Source organism: Rana temporaria, chromosome 3, assembly GCF_905171775.1.
Source record: "Rana temporaria chromosome 3, aRanTem1.1, whole genome shotgun sequence".
In the NCBI taxonomy this organism is placed as follows: domain Eukaryota; kingdom Metazoa; phylum Chordata; class Amphibia; order Anura; family Ranidae; genus Rana; species Rana temporaria.
The window spans coordinates 264,090,711-264,106,862 of record NC_053491.1 but is presented as its reverse complement, the minus strand read 5'-3'; the positions used below and the strand labels follow the sequence as shown (position 1 = coordinate 264,106,862).

Below are 16,152 nucleotides of genomic sequence, written 5' to 3'. Positions count from 1 at the left end.
CGAGGTTTAGCCTATAATGCCTCTCTGCGGAGGGCTGGATCCTGGGTTCCAGAACTTTGTGCCTTCTAAGGACCAAATGTTTTTTCTGCTGCCAGGGTGCTATATAGGTCCAGGGGTGTGGTGTTCCTGCCATGGACCCCGGTCCCTGAAGGTCTAGGACTATACCCACGGTGAAGGGGGAAGATTGGGCCTCTTGCTTGGCAATACCCTGCAGCGTGGAAAGGTAAGAGAGGGACCTACGGGACTTGGTTCGACAGTAGGTCTTCTGTAGGGGACTATGGGTCTCGCCTATATTATGTTTTTATGCATGGGCAATGTAAACCACAATGTCTTTTGAGACGGGATGGCTCAGGGCACCCATATACCTCCCCTAGCCGGCATGTAGCCTGGGCCACTATGTCTGTTCAGACAGGATGGCTGTAGTACCCATATATCTCCCCTTGAAGGGGCTGGTACATAAAAAAATAAAAAAAAATGCCCTTAATCCTATGCAAAGCATTGTCTTCCATGAGTAGCTGCAAGTCTTATCTGTTTTTCCACTACTATGGGCAGTAAAAGACATGCCTGATGTTTTCGCTTACCATGCTTTCCAAAGACGGAAGCTTAAGTGTTAGCTGGTCTATTGTGCGTCCCACTTCCTCAGCTTCAGGCTCTACCATGTCGCACGTGCTCACCGGCTCAGTGCAGTCGCAGAGAGGGCTCTTCAAAAAGGCCCAGACGTCAGAGCTCTGTAAAGCTAGGGGGACACAAACGCAAGCACCTTGTGTGAGTTAGATACAGATTCATCTAAGACGCCTACTCCGCATCTAGCTGTGCAGATTAGCAGGCATTGTTGCTGCCAGACTATGTTCAGCTGTTGATGCACCTGGGTTAAGCTCCTCTGCTTTTAGCTTAGGACTTTGGTCTCCCCATTGAATAACGTCAGGGGTAGGAATATAAAAAGGAATCGCCACCTGAACCTGGTGGCCCCTTATTCTCCCCTGTAGAGACAGCTCACAGATTGAGCCATCAGACCTGTCAGGCAATCAATGCAGCCTCCCCCAACATTGCAGCCACTCTGCATGTGTTTTGTTTTTTGCATCACATTTGTTGTTCTACAAGAGGTTAACTGCTATGTTCACAGCATCCTCACAAGAAGCAAAAAAAAAAAAAAGCAGGGTGTGTCCCTTTTCCTGCTTTAATCCTTAAACAAAGGGATTAGAAGAGCTGGGGATGAAGGTTCACTGTCAGAGGACAGGAGACAGGAGCTGCAGCCTAACGAGGAGAAGCTATCAATAGCCCTACAGGTTCTGATTGCACCTGCAGTCTTTTCAGAGATTCATGCTGCATATAATTCCCCTCTGCCTACTCGGCCAAAGCCTCTATCTTCTCCTTAGAGTGTAAAGAGAGGTTTTCCTATAGGTGGCTAGTAAGACCTCCATATGGTCCTCAGCCTGGTGTCGGCTTCAGGCTAACCAAATGCACATCTGAGGGATGCACAGTTGCTGGTACACATTGCTAACGTCTCTTAATTGAGGAAACGCACATCTACAGAGGATAACTTCCTTTTTACCAGTCCGCATGTTGCATAAGATACATGAGTTTGGAATGCATGTGGGATAAAAACAAGTAACAAAGCATGTTTTATTGTGGATCGCATAAGGATACATGTTTCTGTCTGTATGGTGTTGCATGTTTGTTAGAGTTGCATATAAATGCTTGAGTGCATAAAGATGCTAGTTACCTGATCACTCAAGTCCCGGATTACCCAAGGATATTGGGTCACACAGAGAGACTTGTTTCCACAGAAAGGCCTAAAATCGCATAAAGACGTTTGTATGTATAAAAATGCTGGATCACACACACATGGTTACCTGATCACCCAAATCCTTGATTACCCAAGGATGTTTGGTCACACAGAAGTGGTTTGTTTCCACAGAAATGCCTAAAATCGCATAAAGTTGCTTGGATGCAAAAAAGATGCTGCATCACACATGGTTACCTGATCATCTGCGTCCTGGATTACCCAAGGATATTTGGTCACACAGAGAGGCTTGTTTCCACAGAAGTGCCTAAGTTCGCATAAAGATGCTTGTATGCATAAAAATGCTGGAATCACACATGATTACCTGATCACCCAAGTCCTTGATTCCCCAAGGATATTTGGTCACACAAAGAGGCTTGTTTCCACAGAAATGCCTAGAATCGCATAAAGAGGCTCGAAGGCATAAAAATGCTGGAATCACACATGATTACCTGATCACCCAAGCCCTTGATTCCCCAAGGATATTTGGTCACACAAAGAGCCTTGTTTCCACAGAAATGCCTAGAATCGCATAAAGAGGCTTGAAGGCATAAAAATGCTGAATCACACATGATTACCCGATCACCCAAGTCCTTGATTACTCGAGGATATTTTGGTCGCACAGAGAGGCTTGTTTCTACAAGAATGCCTAAAGATCGCTTAAAGATGCTTGAATGCAAAAATAAGCTGGATCACACATGGTTGTCGGATCAACAGCGTCCTGGATTACCCAAGGATACTTGATCACATAGAGAGGCTTGTTTCACAGAAATGCCTAAAGTCGCATTAAGATGCTTGAGTGCATAAGGATGCTGGATCGCACAGGGGTGCTTGGTCACACAAGAGTCCTTGGTCACACAAGGGTTCTTGTCCGCACAGTAGTGCTTAAAATGCATAAGATGTTGATCGCATGGAAGATGCTGAATCGCATAAGGATGCATGATTACTTTAAAGTTGTACATGGCGGCCTAATTAAGCAATACAGGATTCCTTGTGTTTGCATAGAAATACGTGTCTGCATGGGTTCATGTTGCACATTGTTGCATAACACGTTTATATCGCATGCTTACTTGCAAGATGCTTGTTCCAGAGCACACATGCTATATGCATGTTTTTCTTAAAACATATTTATATGAATTCATGCTTCCAGGAACACACGCTGCCATGTACACACACTTCCATTGAGGCATATGGCTTTAACACTTGCCACATACACACATGGGGAGCCAGTTGCATATGTGTTTATTTACTTGGGTCTGCAGAGGTTGTCTGCGTTTCGCAGGGGAACAGCACTATCTCCAGTTGGTGGTCTTGCCCTTTTGGGTTAGCCTCCGTGCCTGGGTTGTCAGGGTGCTAGGGCCCGCCTCTAGCAGGTCTGTAGGCCCAGGGTATAGCAGTAATGGCATACCGAAGCAAACTCCTGCTGTTGGGTCAGTCAGTAGCATGGCTGGACCTAAGGGTGTCCAGCATGGTCAAGTATCTGGAACTCTAAAGATACATTCTTTCATTTGACAAGAAGCTGGGTATGTTTGGCACAGTCCAAAAAGGAGAGGTTTTTTTTTGGCCTCAGACAAGACCATCGCTATAAGAAAACTGGTCTATGTGGTCACGGCAAGGAACAGTTCCTTACTTTTGGCCTTTTGATTAAGGCACTAGGGAAGATGCTGGCTTCATTCAAGACAGTTCCCTATACTAACTTTTATTCAGGGCTGTTATAAACAGTATTTTGTCGGCCTAGAAAGAGTGGATCTTGACCTAGCATTATCCAAAGAACCCGGTCCCAGAGATATGCTGGAATTCCTCTTGGTGATTCTTAACTAAAAGGGTTTGCCAGGTCAGGAAGAGACCATGGCCCAGGGGAAGTAGTCAAGCTCCAAGGGAGCCTTATCTGTCAGCTAGAGCTACCGATGGAGCATCTGGCTTAGGGGCCTGAACGTTCAGGTGGCAGGTTGGTTCTGTCAGAGTACAATCAGACTATGCCATACTAGTGATTTACTTAATTTACCAAGGAGGAGCTTGTGCCTTGCCTATTGGCATTCGTCATTTCATGAAATGCAGAATTGGCAGGCGATTCGCTGGAGCCGTCAACAAGTGTCTCCGGGAGAATGACCTCTACACCCCGACTGTTTTCCTGACCAAATGTCACAGAAATAGTACCCTGTACATAAGATGTATTGGCGTCCAGGCTCAACAAGAGATTGAACAGCTTGGGGTCAAGGATAAAGGATCCACCCGCATGCGGGGCAGATGTGTTTTTAATCCGAGGGGGGGGACCAGTTGTCACTGGTTGTGTCTCTCCCCCCAGTGCCGCGACTTTTGTGGCTTCTATGCAACATTTAGAGGAGAACGGAAGCTGGCCTGATTACTCCGGCATAACCCTGACGACCTCTCGGTGCAGGAACAGTAAGGGGGTAGTAGAGGACCCACAGTCCCTTACATCTTGTCCAGGCCTACTTTGCAGGGGGTATTACATTCTGCCTTGCAACAGGTGAATTAATGGTCTGGCTATTATAGACCACATTCTCGAGGGTCGGGGCTTTCAGAATCAGCGGCAATTCCCTTGATTCATACAAGAGAGCTGGCCTCCAGGACCAGATAGCCTACGGTCTGGAAGGCCCATGTTCCTGGTGTGAAACCAGATGGTGGCATCCGTGGAAGTTTGTCAAAGGTAAAATTCCTGCCTTCCTACATTTGGAAAGGAGACGGAGCTAGCCTTAAGTTATATCAAGGATCCGATCTCGGCCTTGCTTCCAAAGGTCGATTACTTCACACTCTTTGGTCCGGGCTGTTATGCACGTCACCCCTTGTATAAGTCCACCAGTTAGGTCGCCCTTGTGCTCGGAGGATTGGCTCTAGTTTTGTCGGCTTACAGGGTCAGCTCCTTGGGCCGATGCACCATATTTCCCTTCATCCTTTAACAAGGGAATTGGTGTTCTTGGTTGTGGTAGCCTCCAAGAGTTTCAGTATTGGCAACTTTCTTGGTATAGAGCCATACTCAATTATTCTTACAAGTAGAGTGATTTTCATCCTCACCCAACCTTATTTACTAGAAGGATCTAGTATTCATTTGAATCTAGATATTCTTACCTTCCCTTTTTTCAAAACCTTGTTTCACGGAAGGAAAGGTTATTGCTTTTCTCTCAATTGAGATGAGAGCAGTTAAATACCTATCTGAAGGTTTCAGATATAGAAAGCTGACGTTTTTATTGGGCTGCCAGAAGACCCTAGATGGGCAGACAGTGTTCAGGTCAGCTATTAAAATGGTTACACTCTCTCTCTCGTTGGAGTAAGAAGGGTCTAGGCCTATCTGAAGCGGCTGCTCGGATACGGAAAACTGATGTTGTTGCGCTACCAGGAGGCCCCAGGAAAGGGCAGGCAGCGTCTAAAATAGGATTTTTATAACAGCTTACCTGTAAAATCCTTTTCTTGGAGTACATCACGGGACACAGAGCTCCCACCCCTCTTGTTTGGGGATATTGGGACACTTATTGCTTTGCTACAAAAACTGAGGAACTCCCAGTAGGGGAGGGGTTATATAGGGAGGGAACTTCCTGTTTAATTGATTACACCAGTGTCCATCACCTGAAGGTAGACTCTATAACCCACATAGTAATGAATATGCAGCTCTGTGTCCCGTGATGTACTCCAAGAAAAGGATTTTACAGGTAAGCTGTTATAAAAATCCTATTTTTTTGCTCTCTCCTTTGCATTTATAAACCCACCAGTGTGCCTCCCTAATTCTATCCACTTATAACTTTTGATCTAAAACGGTTGGATATATCTCACTTTTTCAAATAGAAGATATAAGAGCTTCAGCTCTCTAAGAGATGAGGTGCTATACTATTTTTATAAGCTACAAAGTAAATTGGGCCTTTAGGATTAGAAAAAAGTTGACCACAGAATAATAGAAACAGTGGACCACTCTTTGCTTTACAAGGCAAGATTTATTATTTGTAATATTAAAATCTGAAAACATTTGTGGCAGGTCATCCTTTTCGTTTTTTGTAATTGTAGCAATTTAGGAAACCTGAGCATAATTTTAGTTTTGTAATAATCCATTACATTGTAATAATGTTAAGAATATTTAATGTATTTCAGATATAGAGTACATTGAGATCAGATCTGATGCTGATGAAAGTGTCTCAGCTTCTGATAAGAGAAGAACCTACAACTACAGAGTTGTGATGATTAAAGGAGATACTGCACTTGATATGAGAGGACGGTGCAGTGCTGGGCAAAAGGTATATGGCTTCTATTTTTTTGTATTGGTCATGCAATTTTAGTTTTGTGTAAATGTATACAGAACTGTAAGGAATGTAATGAAGTATAAAGCTACTCCCCCACTCCTTCCCCTTACCCCTCCTTAAAGCAGAGTTCCACCCCCACCCCCCACCCCCAGGCAAAAAAAATAAAATCAGCAGCTATACATACTGTATCTGCTAACTTTTCTAATATTAGGACACTTACCTGAAATCCAGCGATGTTGGAACCCCAGCCGATGTTTCCATCGGCTCTCGGGTGCTGCTGCAGTTGCCTGCGGCTTCACAGCCAGTTCCCTAATGCACATGTGCGAAGCGTGCTGCACTTTCTGAACGGCCCCTGCGGTGGGGGAAGACGGAGGGGGACTGAACCTCTGATTGACGCATACCTGTCAAAAACAGGTACCTGCCCCCCCACCCATCACGTGTAAAAGAAAATAGTAACAACAATTTTTTAATAGTTCACATGAATAACATAAAAACAAGACATAAAGGGCCCATTGATTAGCCCAAAGGGAGAACCAAATGTACTATTTCCTGTGGGGCTGTAATTGTATCAGAGAGAGGCCCACGCTGAGATATGATAAATTCTCTTGGGTGTTGCAAGTGGTTCTTTTAACATAGCGTTATAGCACCACCTGCAAGAGTAGGACACGAGGCACAAAAATACACAAATGCACCAAAATACAAGATCACCTTCTAGGGGTGGTTCTTGCTGTTGACCAAATTTCCAATCTGCTACAGGCTGCTCACTTTTTCTATCCTAGCATGTATGTGACTACACATGAGAAATGTGGTGTCACTGATGTGTCCTGCCTATATACTGTGTGGTGGCCATTTTTGTTTTGGACCAAGCATCTGCATCACTCTGCTGTGTGACTGGGTGAGGGCAGTGTCAGCTTGGCACGCACAGCTCGCCTCATGGCTGTCTGTGCTGCACTTCTACCGAATCTACTGCAGTTGTCAGAAATTGTGCTTCCCTCCTGCTTCCCTGCCTGGGAAGACAGGAGAATCCTGGCAAGGCAGTTCCTGCTAGGAATCTTACCCTCCTATCTGCGACAGACACATTTCTAGCTGTGGGGGTTGGTTTAATACATCCCTGTGGACCATCCCTTTTATAACCGCTCCATCCCAATGGATTTACAACACCATTCCTGGATTTGCAGGTTCCCCCCTCTCCATCTGGCCCTCCCCTGGAGGCGGATGTGCCCTCTAGCCAATCTATTCTTATGAGCATGGTGGGATTATTATTCAATGCTTGAAACTACCTCTATCTGTAAAGGATGAATGACGCCTTACCATATCACGTCAATTGGATTTGGATGGATCATCCTAGACATTTATTTACCATAACCATTTAGTGCAAAGATTTTCACCTGGTTGAAAAACTAGGAACCTGACAGCAGATTCTACCAGATTAGCCTTTTTTGGCTTTCTATGCTGAATAGATCCACTGCCGTATGGTGAGTTGGATCCATCTGATCCAGTAAGAGTACCCATTTCTCCCCTTAAACGGATTGGGAAGGCACATTGAGGAAATCATCATATATATCATCCATGCATTTTCCATGATAAGTGCAATGTTATTAGATCATCACCTCTATGGACAATTGTTTTGATTTTCCACTCATGGACAATTGCACACTTTAATTGTTGATTTACAATCACATATTAATTATGTTTTGCTTTGTAAGATGCATGTTTTCATTCTTACAGATACTATGTATCAATTTTAAGGTCTGAAGTTTATCAAGAAATATTTTCACGCCATAGGAAGTTCCTATCACATAGGCAATTTAAATTTTTTTCTGCAGTGGCGCTACACTTTTCTTTATATTCTTATGAGAGCCTTTTCTGCGGTCCTGGAAGTTTTCAAATGCACTGAGTTTTTCACTTATGCATACAACGGTTAAAGTGGTTATAAGGGCTAAAGGTGTTTTACCTTCATGCATTTTTATGCATGAAGGTAAAAAACCTTCGGTGTGTAGCAGGCCTTCCACCCCCAAAAGCACATTTATCAGTCTAAAAATGGCAAGGAACTGCAGCACAAGCAAGGCCCTCCTTTTCTGCACACAGGCTTCTTTTTCACTCTCTCCGGCACCTTAGACAAGTGCTCCATGCCCTTGAAAGCCTCCTCCTCTGGTGGACCCAAGTATCCCTGGCAACACAAACCTACCATTCCTGCGGGCTTGTGCTCCTCCACGTTAAGGCTTGTCTCTACCTGTCCGATTTGTGGTGGGATAACTTCACTGGTTTTCAGACCTTTTGCAACTCTTATTTCTGACCACTGGATTCACAAACTGATTATTTTAGGCTACAAAACAGAATTTCTTACCTAACTGCCAAACAAGTTCTTTCCTTCCAATCGCTCTCTCGTCACCTTGGTTCCATGACCTACATCTGGCAGTTAAGCGGTTGCTCCACCGGGGAATGATGGCTCCCGTTCCTTCTTCAAAGAGATTCAGGGGTTTCTATTGCAATATTTTAACTGTGCCCAAAAAAGAATGGGGCTGGGCCGATCCTGGACCTCAAGGCACTCAATGTCTTTGTGGGGCTCAAAAATTCAAGATAGAATTTATTTGCTGTTGGGTAGTTGTCCGCTGACAACTGTGGGCTTGTGATACAGGGAGGAATCTAGATTTCCTATCATTATCCTGGAACTGTGTGTGATAGGGTTTTGTCTTTCTGATTGGACAGATCCTCTTTTGTATTCACCTTTTGAGGATTCAGTCGGGCAATGCTATGGCATATGTCATTCACCAGGCTGGATCAAAGAGTTTGGCAGCAATGATAAGTTTTCTGTGTTGGGGAGAGCTTCATATTTCAGTAAATAGAAAACTGGCAGGCGGACTGCCTAAGTCATCAAGCTCTAGATCAGGGAGAGTGGTGCATACATACAGAAGTCTTCTCTCAGATCTGCCAGAGGTAGGGCACTTCAGAGGTGGAACTTTTGGTGTCTAATTTTAATCAAAAGGTACCTAAGTTTGTGGGCAGGACAAGGGATGCATGGGTGGTGTCCATGGTACAGCTGAAACCTTATCTAAACAGAGTTTGTCATTCTTGTGACCTTCCCTTCATGGTATGCCAACGTTGTGTTCCTGGTCACAGAGACTCTTTAGCCCAGGGATCTTCAAACTACTGCCCTCCAAATGTTGTGGAACTACACATCCCATGAGGCATTGCAAGACTCTGACATTCACTGACATGACTAGGCATGATGGGAATTGTAGTTCTTGAACAACTGGAGGGCCGTAGTTTGAGGACCCCTGCTTTAGCCTCTTCCTTTGTGCCAGATCTGCTATTCTAGGGTCTGATCTTTAATATTATTTTCTTTCTCATACATCACGGGACACAGAGAAGCATAGTAATTACTATGTGGGTTATAGAACTTCCCCTATATAACCCCTCCCATACCGGGAGTACCTCAGTTTTTTCGCCAGTGTCTCAGGTGTTGGTCACTAGTGAACATGTGCTCTGAGGAGCTCCACTGGGGGGAACCATGCTGGATTTAAAAAGCCTCCATAAAATCTGGACAAAGTGCTTCTTGGCCAAAGTGAATGGTACCCGGGCCCCGGTTGAGAACAACGGGTTTGGCCTATAATGCTCCTCCTTTGAGGGCTGGATCCTGGGTATTCAGTGCTTTGGTCAATTTCCCAATACCAAAAGCTTACTGACAGGGTGCGATATGGGTCAAGGGGTGTGGTGTTCCTGTCCATGGACCCCGGTCCCTGAAGGTCTGCAGACTTTGCTCTCCATGATGGGCGAAGATTGGGCTGTCTGTGTGTGCAGAGTCCTGCAGCGTTGGATCAGGTAAGTGAAGGTGCTTTCAGAACTTGGTTCTGAAAGTTTCCTTCTTTTGGAGCCATTGTGCTTTGCCTAAGCTGTCTGTCTGCCTCTCCTATAACTTGTCCTGGTAATGCTGTGGGGAGGAGGGGTGTCTATGCTCAGTTGTTTAGCCCCTCCTGTGCAGGTAATAGCAGAGAAAAGTTTTACAAAAGTTTTGGCTACAAATTGTCTTACCTGGTCCTCACATGGTAGCTGCGGTAGCTCCAAACCTTGTGCATGGGCACGTCACATGCGCATTGTTCGTGTCATAGGCGCACGCGCGCAAGTGTGGATAATTTATGCGCCTACAAGAAAATCCAAGCCTTAGACCTCCCTATGTCCCTCTCCCGAACAGTCCGGCAGAGCCTTTGCTGGTAGCTAGTTCCCCTAGAATTTACTAAGAGGGAAGTCTTTTGTTCCCATATCTTGGCGGGTTGTGACCACAGATGCCAGCTGTCTCTCAGGGAAAGTGGTCGATCACTGAGAAGTCTCTACCCATCAATCTGCTAGAGATTCGGGCAGCTCGCCTAGCCCTATTGGCTTGGACGGACAGGTTGCGGGGTCACCCAGTCAGGATTCAGTCCGACAATGCCACACCTGTGGCCTACATAAATCACCAGGGGGGCACAAGGAGTCGTGCAGCCCAAAGAGAAGTGGATTGAATCCTGATCTGGGTGGAAAAGTATGTCTGCGGTTTTTATTCCGGGGATAGACAATTGGCAGGCAGACTTTCTAAGTCGCCAACAGTTGCTCCCAGGAGAGTGGACTCTTCACCCCGACATCTTCCAGGGCATTTGTCAGAGGTGGGGAATACCAGATGTGGATCTCTTTGCATCGAGGTTCAATGCGAAGGTGGGCAGCTTTCTGTCCCGGACGAGGGATCCACTCGCTTGCGGAACAGATGCGCTGGTGTTTCCATGGGATCAATTTTCCCTAATTTATGCATTTCCTCCACTGCAATTATTACCCCGCCTCCTTCGCAGGGTAAAGTCGGAAGAGAAACCAGTGATTCTGGTCGCTTGGCCCAGAGGGGCCTGGTATGCAGAAATTGTAAGGATGTCGGTGGGACATCCATGGACCCTTCTGTTTCGTCCAGACCTGCTTTCTCAGAGGCCAATATTCCACCCGTCCTTACGGTCTCTAAATTTAACGGTTTGGCTGTTGAATCCCATATCCTAAAGAGGAGGGGTCTCTCTAATTCAGTAGTATCTACTTTAATTAATGCCAGAAAGCCAGTGTCCAGGATTATTAATTACAGTTTGATTCCTCATGTCTGATGGCGCCCGGCTTATTTTTTGGGGTCTCCCTCCCCTCATTAGCATTGCTTTGGGACTGTGAAGGATGCTTCAGTTTAAATTCTCCCTGCTAAGTAATATTGTGTGTGTGTTAAGTGTAACAGGCTTTTGAAATGTTAATGACCCTTCCTCAGCCAGTCCTATTTCAAAGGGTAATTGTGTGTGTGAAGGAGCCCTGTGTTTACTGTTTACTGTGATTAGAAGTGACTCATGTTAATTATTCTGATTGCTTCATTGTGGTAATTATCCCTTCTATATGCGGGGCCAAGCTGTCTAGATAATGTATTCTGTACAACTAGTAATTACCTTCACTGATGTCATTATCTAAAGAAAATGTGTTTTCAGGTCGGCTCCGAAATGTCTGCGTAATAATCTGTATGAGAGCCCCCACTGTGTGTGAGAAGGGGGTGGAGATTTCATTGTTCCTTGATTGAGGATTTAGCTTGAAAACTGTATATATACCAGCAGCAAGCTGCCATTAAAGTGTGTTGTTCCAGCAGTAAGCACGGACTCATGTGTGGCTTATTATGGCGATTCCAGGATGGGATGTTCTTTTATGGGGAGAAGGGAATCTTTGACGGGGATATCATTCTTATACCGTCACAACTGGTTGGCAGCAGCGGGATTTTCCCTTATATTCTCCTTTACACCCGGATTCCAAGCAGACACTGGAAGAACTACTGGAAGTTCGTGGAAGGATTGCTGGCAACAAAACCAAGCGGGTCATCATAGCAGAATTAATGGAGCTAGACCAGGAAGACGGGATTTCAGCAACGCCAGCAGTACAAGAGATGGAGACACCAGTGATTCAGGAGGAGGAATCGCCAGCCAACAAAGTAATGAGAGAGAAGCTAGCATGGTTCGGTCCGAACCCAACGGCGGATGTGGTGCTGAGAGTGATGGACCTGTTAGCGAAGGAGGCTAAACAAATAAGAGACAAACAAATAAGAGACGCAGAGCAACAGGAGGCTAAAGAAATGAGACACAGAACTACAGTTAAAACTGGCAGCAGTCCAACAAGCAGCCGCACATTCTCCGAACAGTGAGTACAGCACAGTAGACGCAAGGAAGATTCCGTTTAGCGCTTTTAAAGCTTTTGATGAAAAAGACTGTGAAATTGATAACTACCTGGCAGATTTTGAGCGACAATGTAACCTGCACCGAATAGCTAGAGGAGAGTGGGTTGCAATATTGTCAGGCAAAGCTTCAGATGCTTTCCGGACCGTGCCAGATCAAGATATCCATAGCTACGCCCGGGTTAAAGAAGTGCTCCTGGCTCGTTATGCAGTAACCCCAGAGTCCCACCGACAGAAGTTCAGAGACTCACGCAAAACCACAAAAGACTCTTACGCGGAATGGGCATGCCAGTTGTCCCTGTCGGCCTCTAACTGGGTTAACAGCAGCCAGGCCACCACCGCAGAGGACATTTTGCAACTAATGCTCCTGGAGCAATTTTACAATCACATCCAGACGGACGTCAAAGACTGGGTGAGAGATCGCAGGCCCATGACTCTACCAGAGGCCGCTAAGTTGGCGGATGAATATGCGGATACTCGCAAGACGAACCAGGTCACACCACAGGTACAACCTCCACGACCAACGGCGCCCTCACACCCACCAGCCGCTAGATACCAACCTCCTAACAGACCGATGACATCTAGCCCTCACTATCCACGCCAGGAGGACAACGAACAACGCTGCTTCCGGTGCAAACAGCTGGGTCACTTCAAGCAGAATTGCCCCATGAACGACAACACCAGGTCAAATTGGTCTCAACCTGGGTACCGCCCACCAGCAGCAGCCCATTGTGTAGACTCGGCTTGGGATCTCCAGGAGCTGGGTCAGGAAGAACCATTGGGCACCCCTTACGAAGCCCTCATGCTACAATCTGTTATTACGGACAACAGGGAACACCATTGTCAGCTGGTCATGGGCGACAGCCATGAGCCGGAGGGGCCCTGGAGGGAGCTGGGCAGAAAGAGGCACCGCCAGCTCCCCCCCAAGAAGAAGAGGTCCTGGAAGCCGTATAACAAGCTGACCTGGGAGGAGAAGAAGCGACTGGAGGAGAGGGAGTCGCAGCGGGCGTCCCAGATGCGGGCCGAGATGTTCGCCAAGGGCCCACCGGTGGCCCCTTACACCACCACCCAGTTCCTGATGATGAAGGACCACGTGGAGAGCCTGCAGGACATGAGCAAGCAGGAGCTGATCCGTGAGTACATAGAGCTGGAGGAGTGCATAAGCCGCATTGAGGAGGAGAACAACCACCTGAGGTCACAGCAGGCTGACCCCCCCAGGCTCCATGAACTGGAGATGGAGCTGGAGAAGCTCAAAGAGGAGAACCGGCGGCTGCGGAGGGAGCAGGGGGTGGCTGACCCTATGGGGCACTGATCTCCCCCCCGGACTCTGAGCACCAGTGCTACAGCATTTCAACAAATATAACTTTTTCTTTTTTATGAATCTCCTGTGATTGTCGCTTCAGAGCCATAACCTGCCCCCTCCCATAGCGGGACACCTAGATGGCGGCGCACAGACCCATTTGCCGTCTTCACACTGACTTCTGGTGACTCTGCAGATTGCACAAAGACTTGGGGACTGACCGGCGTGTGATCTGACGACCCAGTGACATACCGGAGTCGGAAGCAGTTGCCGATGGATTGTCACGCCAAACGGAGTTAACCTCGGACTAAAAGCTCTGAACCCGTCATCCCTACTGGACCAGGGAAGGTCCAACCGGGTTGCCGGAGCAGGGAGAAAAAGGGGGGCCATTGTGAAGGATGCTTCAGTTTAAATTCTCCCTGCTAAGTAATATTGTGTGTGTGTTAAGTGTCCAGGATTATTAATTACATAGTTTGGAAGTCTTATTTGGCCTGGTGCGAAGCCAAAGGGTGGCATCCCCGGAGGTATCTCATTGGCAGAATTCTAGATTTTCTGCAGATGGGGGCAGACATGAAGTTGGCCTTAAGCACCATTAAAGGCCAGATCTCTGCCTTATCAATATTTTTTCAAAGGCCACTGGCTACACATTCTCTGGTTAAGACCTTTTTACAAGGGGTGATCTGTGTTAATCCTCCAATCAAGACCCCCTTGTGTCCGTGGGATCTGAATCTGGTTCTTTCTGCCTTGCAGAAGCAACCATTTGAGCCTCTGGCTCACATTCCATTGGTCCCCCTGACCAGGAAGGTGTTTTTTTGGTGGCCATAACCTGTGCCAGGAGGGTATCTGAGTTGGCGGCCTTATCATGTAAGAAGCCATACCTAATTCTTCACAAGGACAGAGTAGTCCTACGGCCTCATCCGGCCTTCCTTCCTAAGGTTGTTTCAAACTTTCATTTGAACCAAGATCTGGTTCTCCTTTCTTTTTTCCCAGAGCCTATTTCTGCAAAAGAGAAGTCATAACATACTCTGGACGTACTAAGAGCAGTTAAGATCTATCTTAGGGCTACTGCTCAGGTTCGGAAAACGGACAGTTTGTTTATTCTGCCAGAAGGTCCCAGATGTGGACAGGCAGCGTCTAAATCCACTATCTCCGAATGGATTCGACAAATCATTACTCAAGCCTATGGCTTGAAGGGAAAGGTTCCTGCGTTTAAGGTTAAACCACATTCCACTAGAGTGGTGGGTACTTCCTGGGCAGTGCATCATCAAGCCTCCATGGCTCAGGTCTGCAAGGCCGCGACTTGGTCGTCAGTCCATACTTTCACAAAATTTTACCAATTGGACATAAGGAAAAACGAGAAAGTCGCCTTTGGGCGCAGTGTGCTGCAGGCTGCAGTTTGATTCCTCATGTCTGATGGCGCCCGGCTTATTTTTTGGGGTCTCCCTCCCCTCATTAGCATTGCTTTGGGACTGTGAAGGATGCTTCAGTTTAAATTCTCCCTGCTAAGTAATATTGTGTGTGTGTGTTAAGTGTAACAGGCTTTTGAAATGTTAATGACCCTTCCTCAGCCAGTCCTATTTCAAAGGGTAATTGTGTGTGTGAAGGAGCCCTGTGTTTACTGTTTACTGTGATTAGAAGTGACTCATGTTAATTATTCTGATTGCTTCATTGTGGTAATTATCCCTTCTATATGCGGGGCCAAGCTGTCTAGATAATGTATTCTGTACAACTAGTAATTACCTTCACTGATGTCATTATCTAAAGAAAATGTGTTTTCAGGTCGGCTCCGAAATGTCTGCGTAATAATCTGTATGAGAGCCCCCACTGTGTGTGAGAAGGGGGTGGAGATTTCATTGTTCCTTGATTGAGGATTTAGCTTGAAAACTGTATATATACCAGCAGCAAGCTGCCATTAAAGTGTGTTGTTCCAGCAGTAAGCACTGACTCATGTGTGGCTTATTATGGCGATTCCAGGATGGCTTTGTTTTCGCAAAATAGACTATATTTGTAATCACTGAGGGCCTGATCAAAAGGTTGGCTGCCTTCTCGGCCTTCTCGGCTGCAATCTCAAGATGGATTAGACTGTTGTTCGGACCTATGCATGAAAGGTCAGGCTCCTCTGTTTCTTGTTATAGCCCATTCACCAGGGTGGTTAATGCATCCTGGGCTTTTTCGTCATCAGGTGTCGGTGCCTCAGGTCTGTAAGGCGCGTGGCTATCTGTTCATACCTTATCAAAGTTCAACAAAGTTGATATTACTACAGCTCAGATGTGTGTTTTGACCACAAGGTTTTACAGGTGGTGGTTTATTTTTCCTTCCAGTGGTCTTTGGGTGGTGGTTTTGCTTTTCCGAACCCTCGATGATCACTGTTTTGGGACATCCTATGGTCAACATTTCAGGCTGTGTCCTTCAATAAAAATAAGAGATAATAAGATTTTTTTGTGCTCACTGTAAACTCTTTTCTCTGCATTCATTGAAGGACACAGCTGCCACCTTCTGGTTGTTATACTGCTTTGTTACCTGAGTTGCTTGTAGCAGATGGGGGGGGGGGGTGGTTGGCCACCAGCAGGAGCCAACTCTGAGCGATGTTCTTGTTTATTTGTGCCTTTTTTCC

The 16,152-nt window shown here is 46.3% G+C and overlaps 1 protein-coding gene across 2 annotated transcripts in view; it reads left to right on the top strand.

Moving 5' to 3' along the window:
• The window catches only part of RAD50 (RAD50 double strand break repair protein), a 269,333-nt gene that overhangs the window by 248,392 nt on the left and 4,789 nt on the right, over positions 1–16,152 (top strand). For both annotated transcript variants that reach the window (XM_040344638.1, XM_040344639.1), the window contains exon 24: positions 5,882–6,024. In XM_040344638.1, the coding sequence (XP_040200572.1) occupies positions 5,882–6,024 (143 nt within the window). The remainder of the gene's footprint in view (positions 1–5,881; positions 6,025–16,152) is intronic.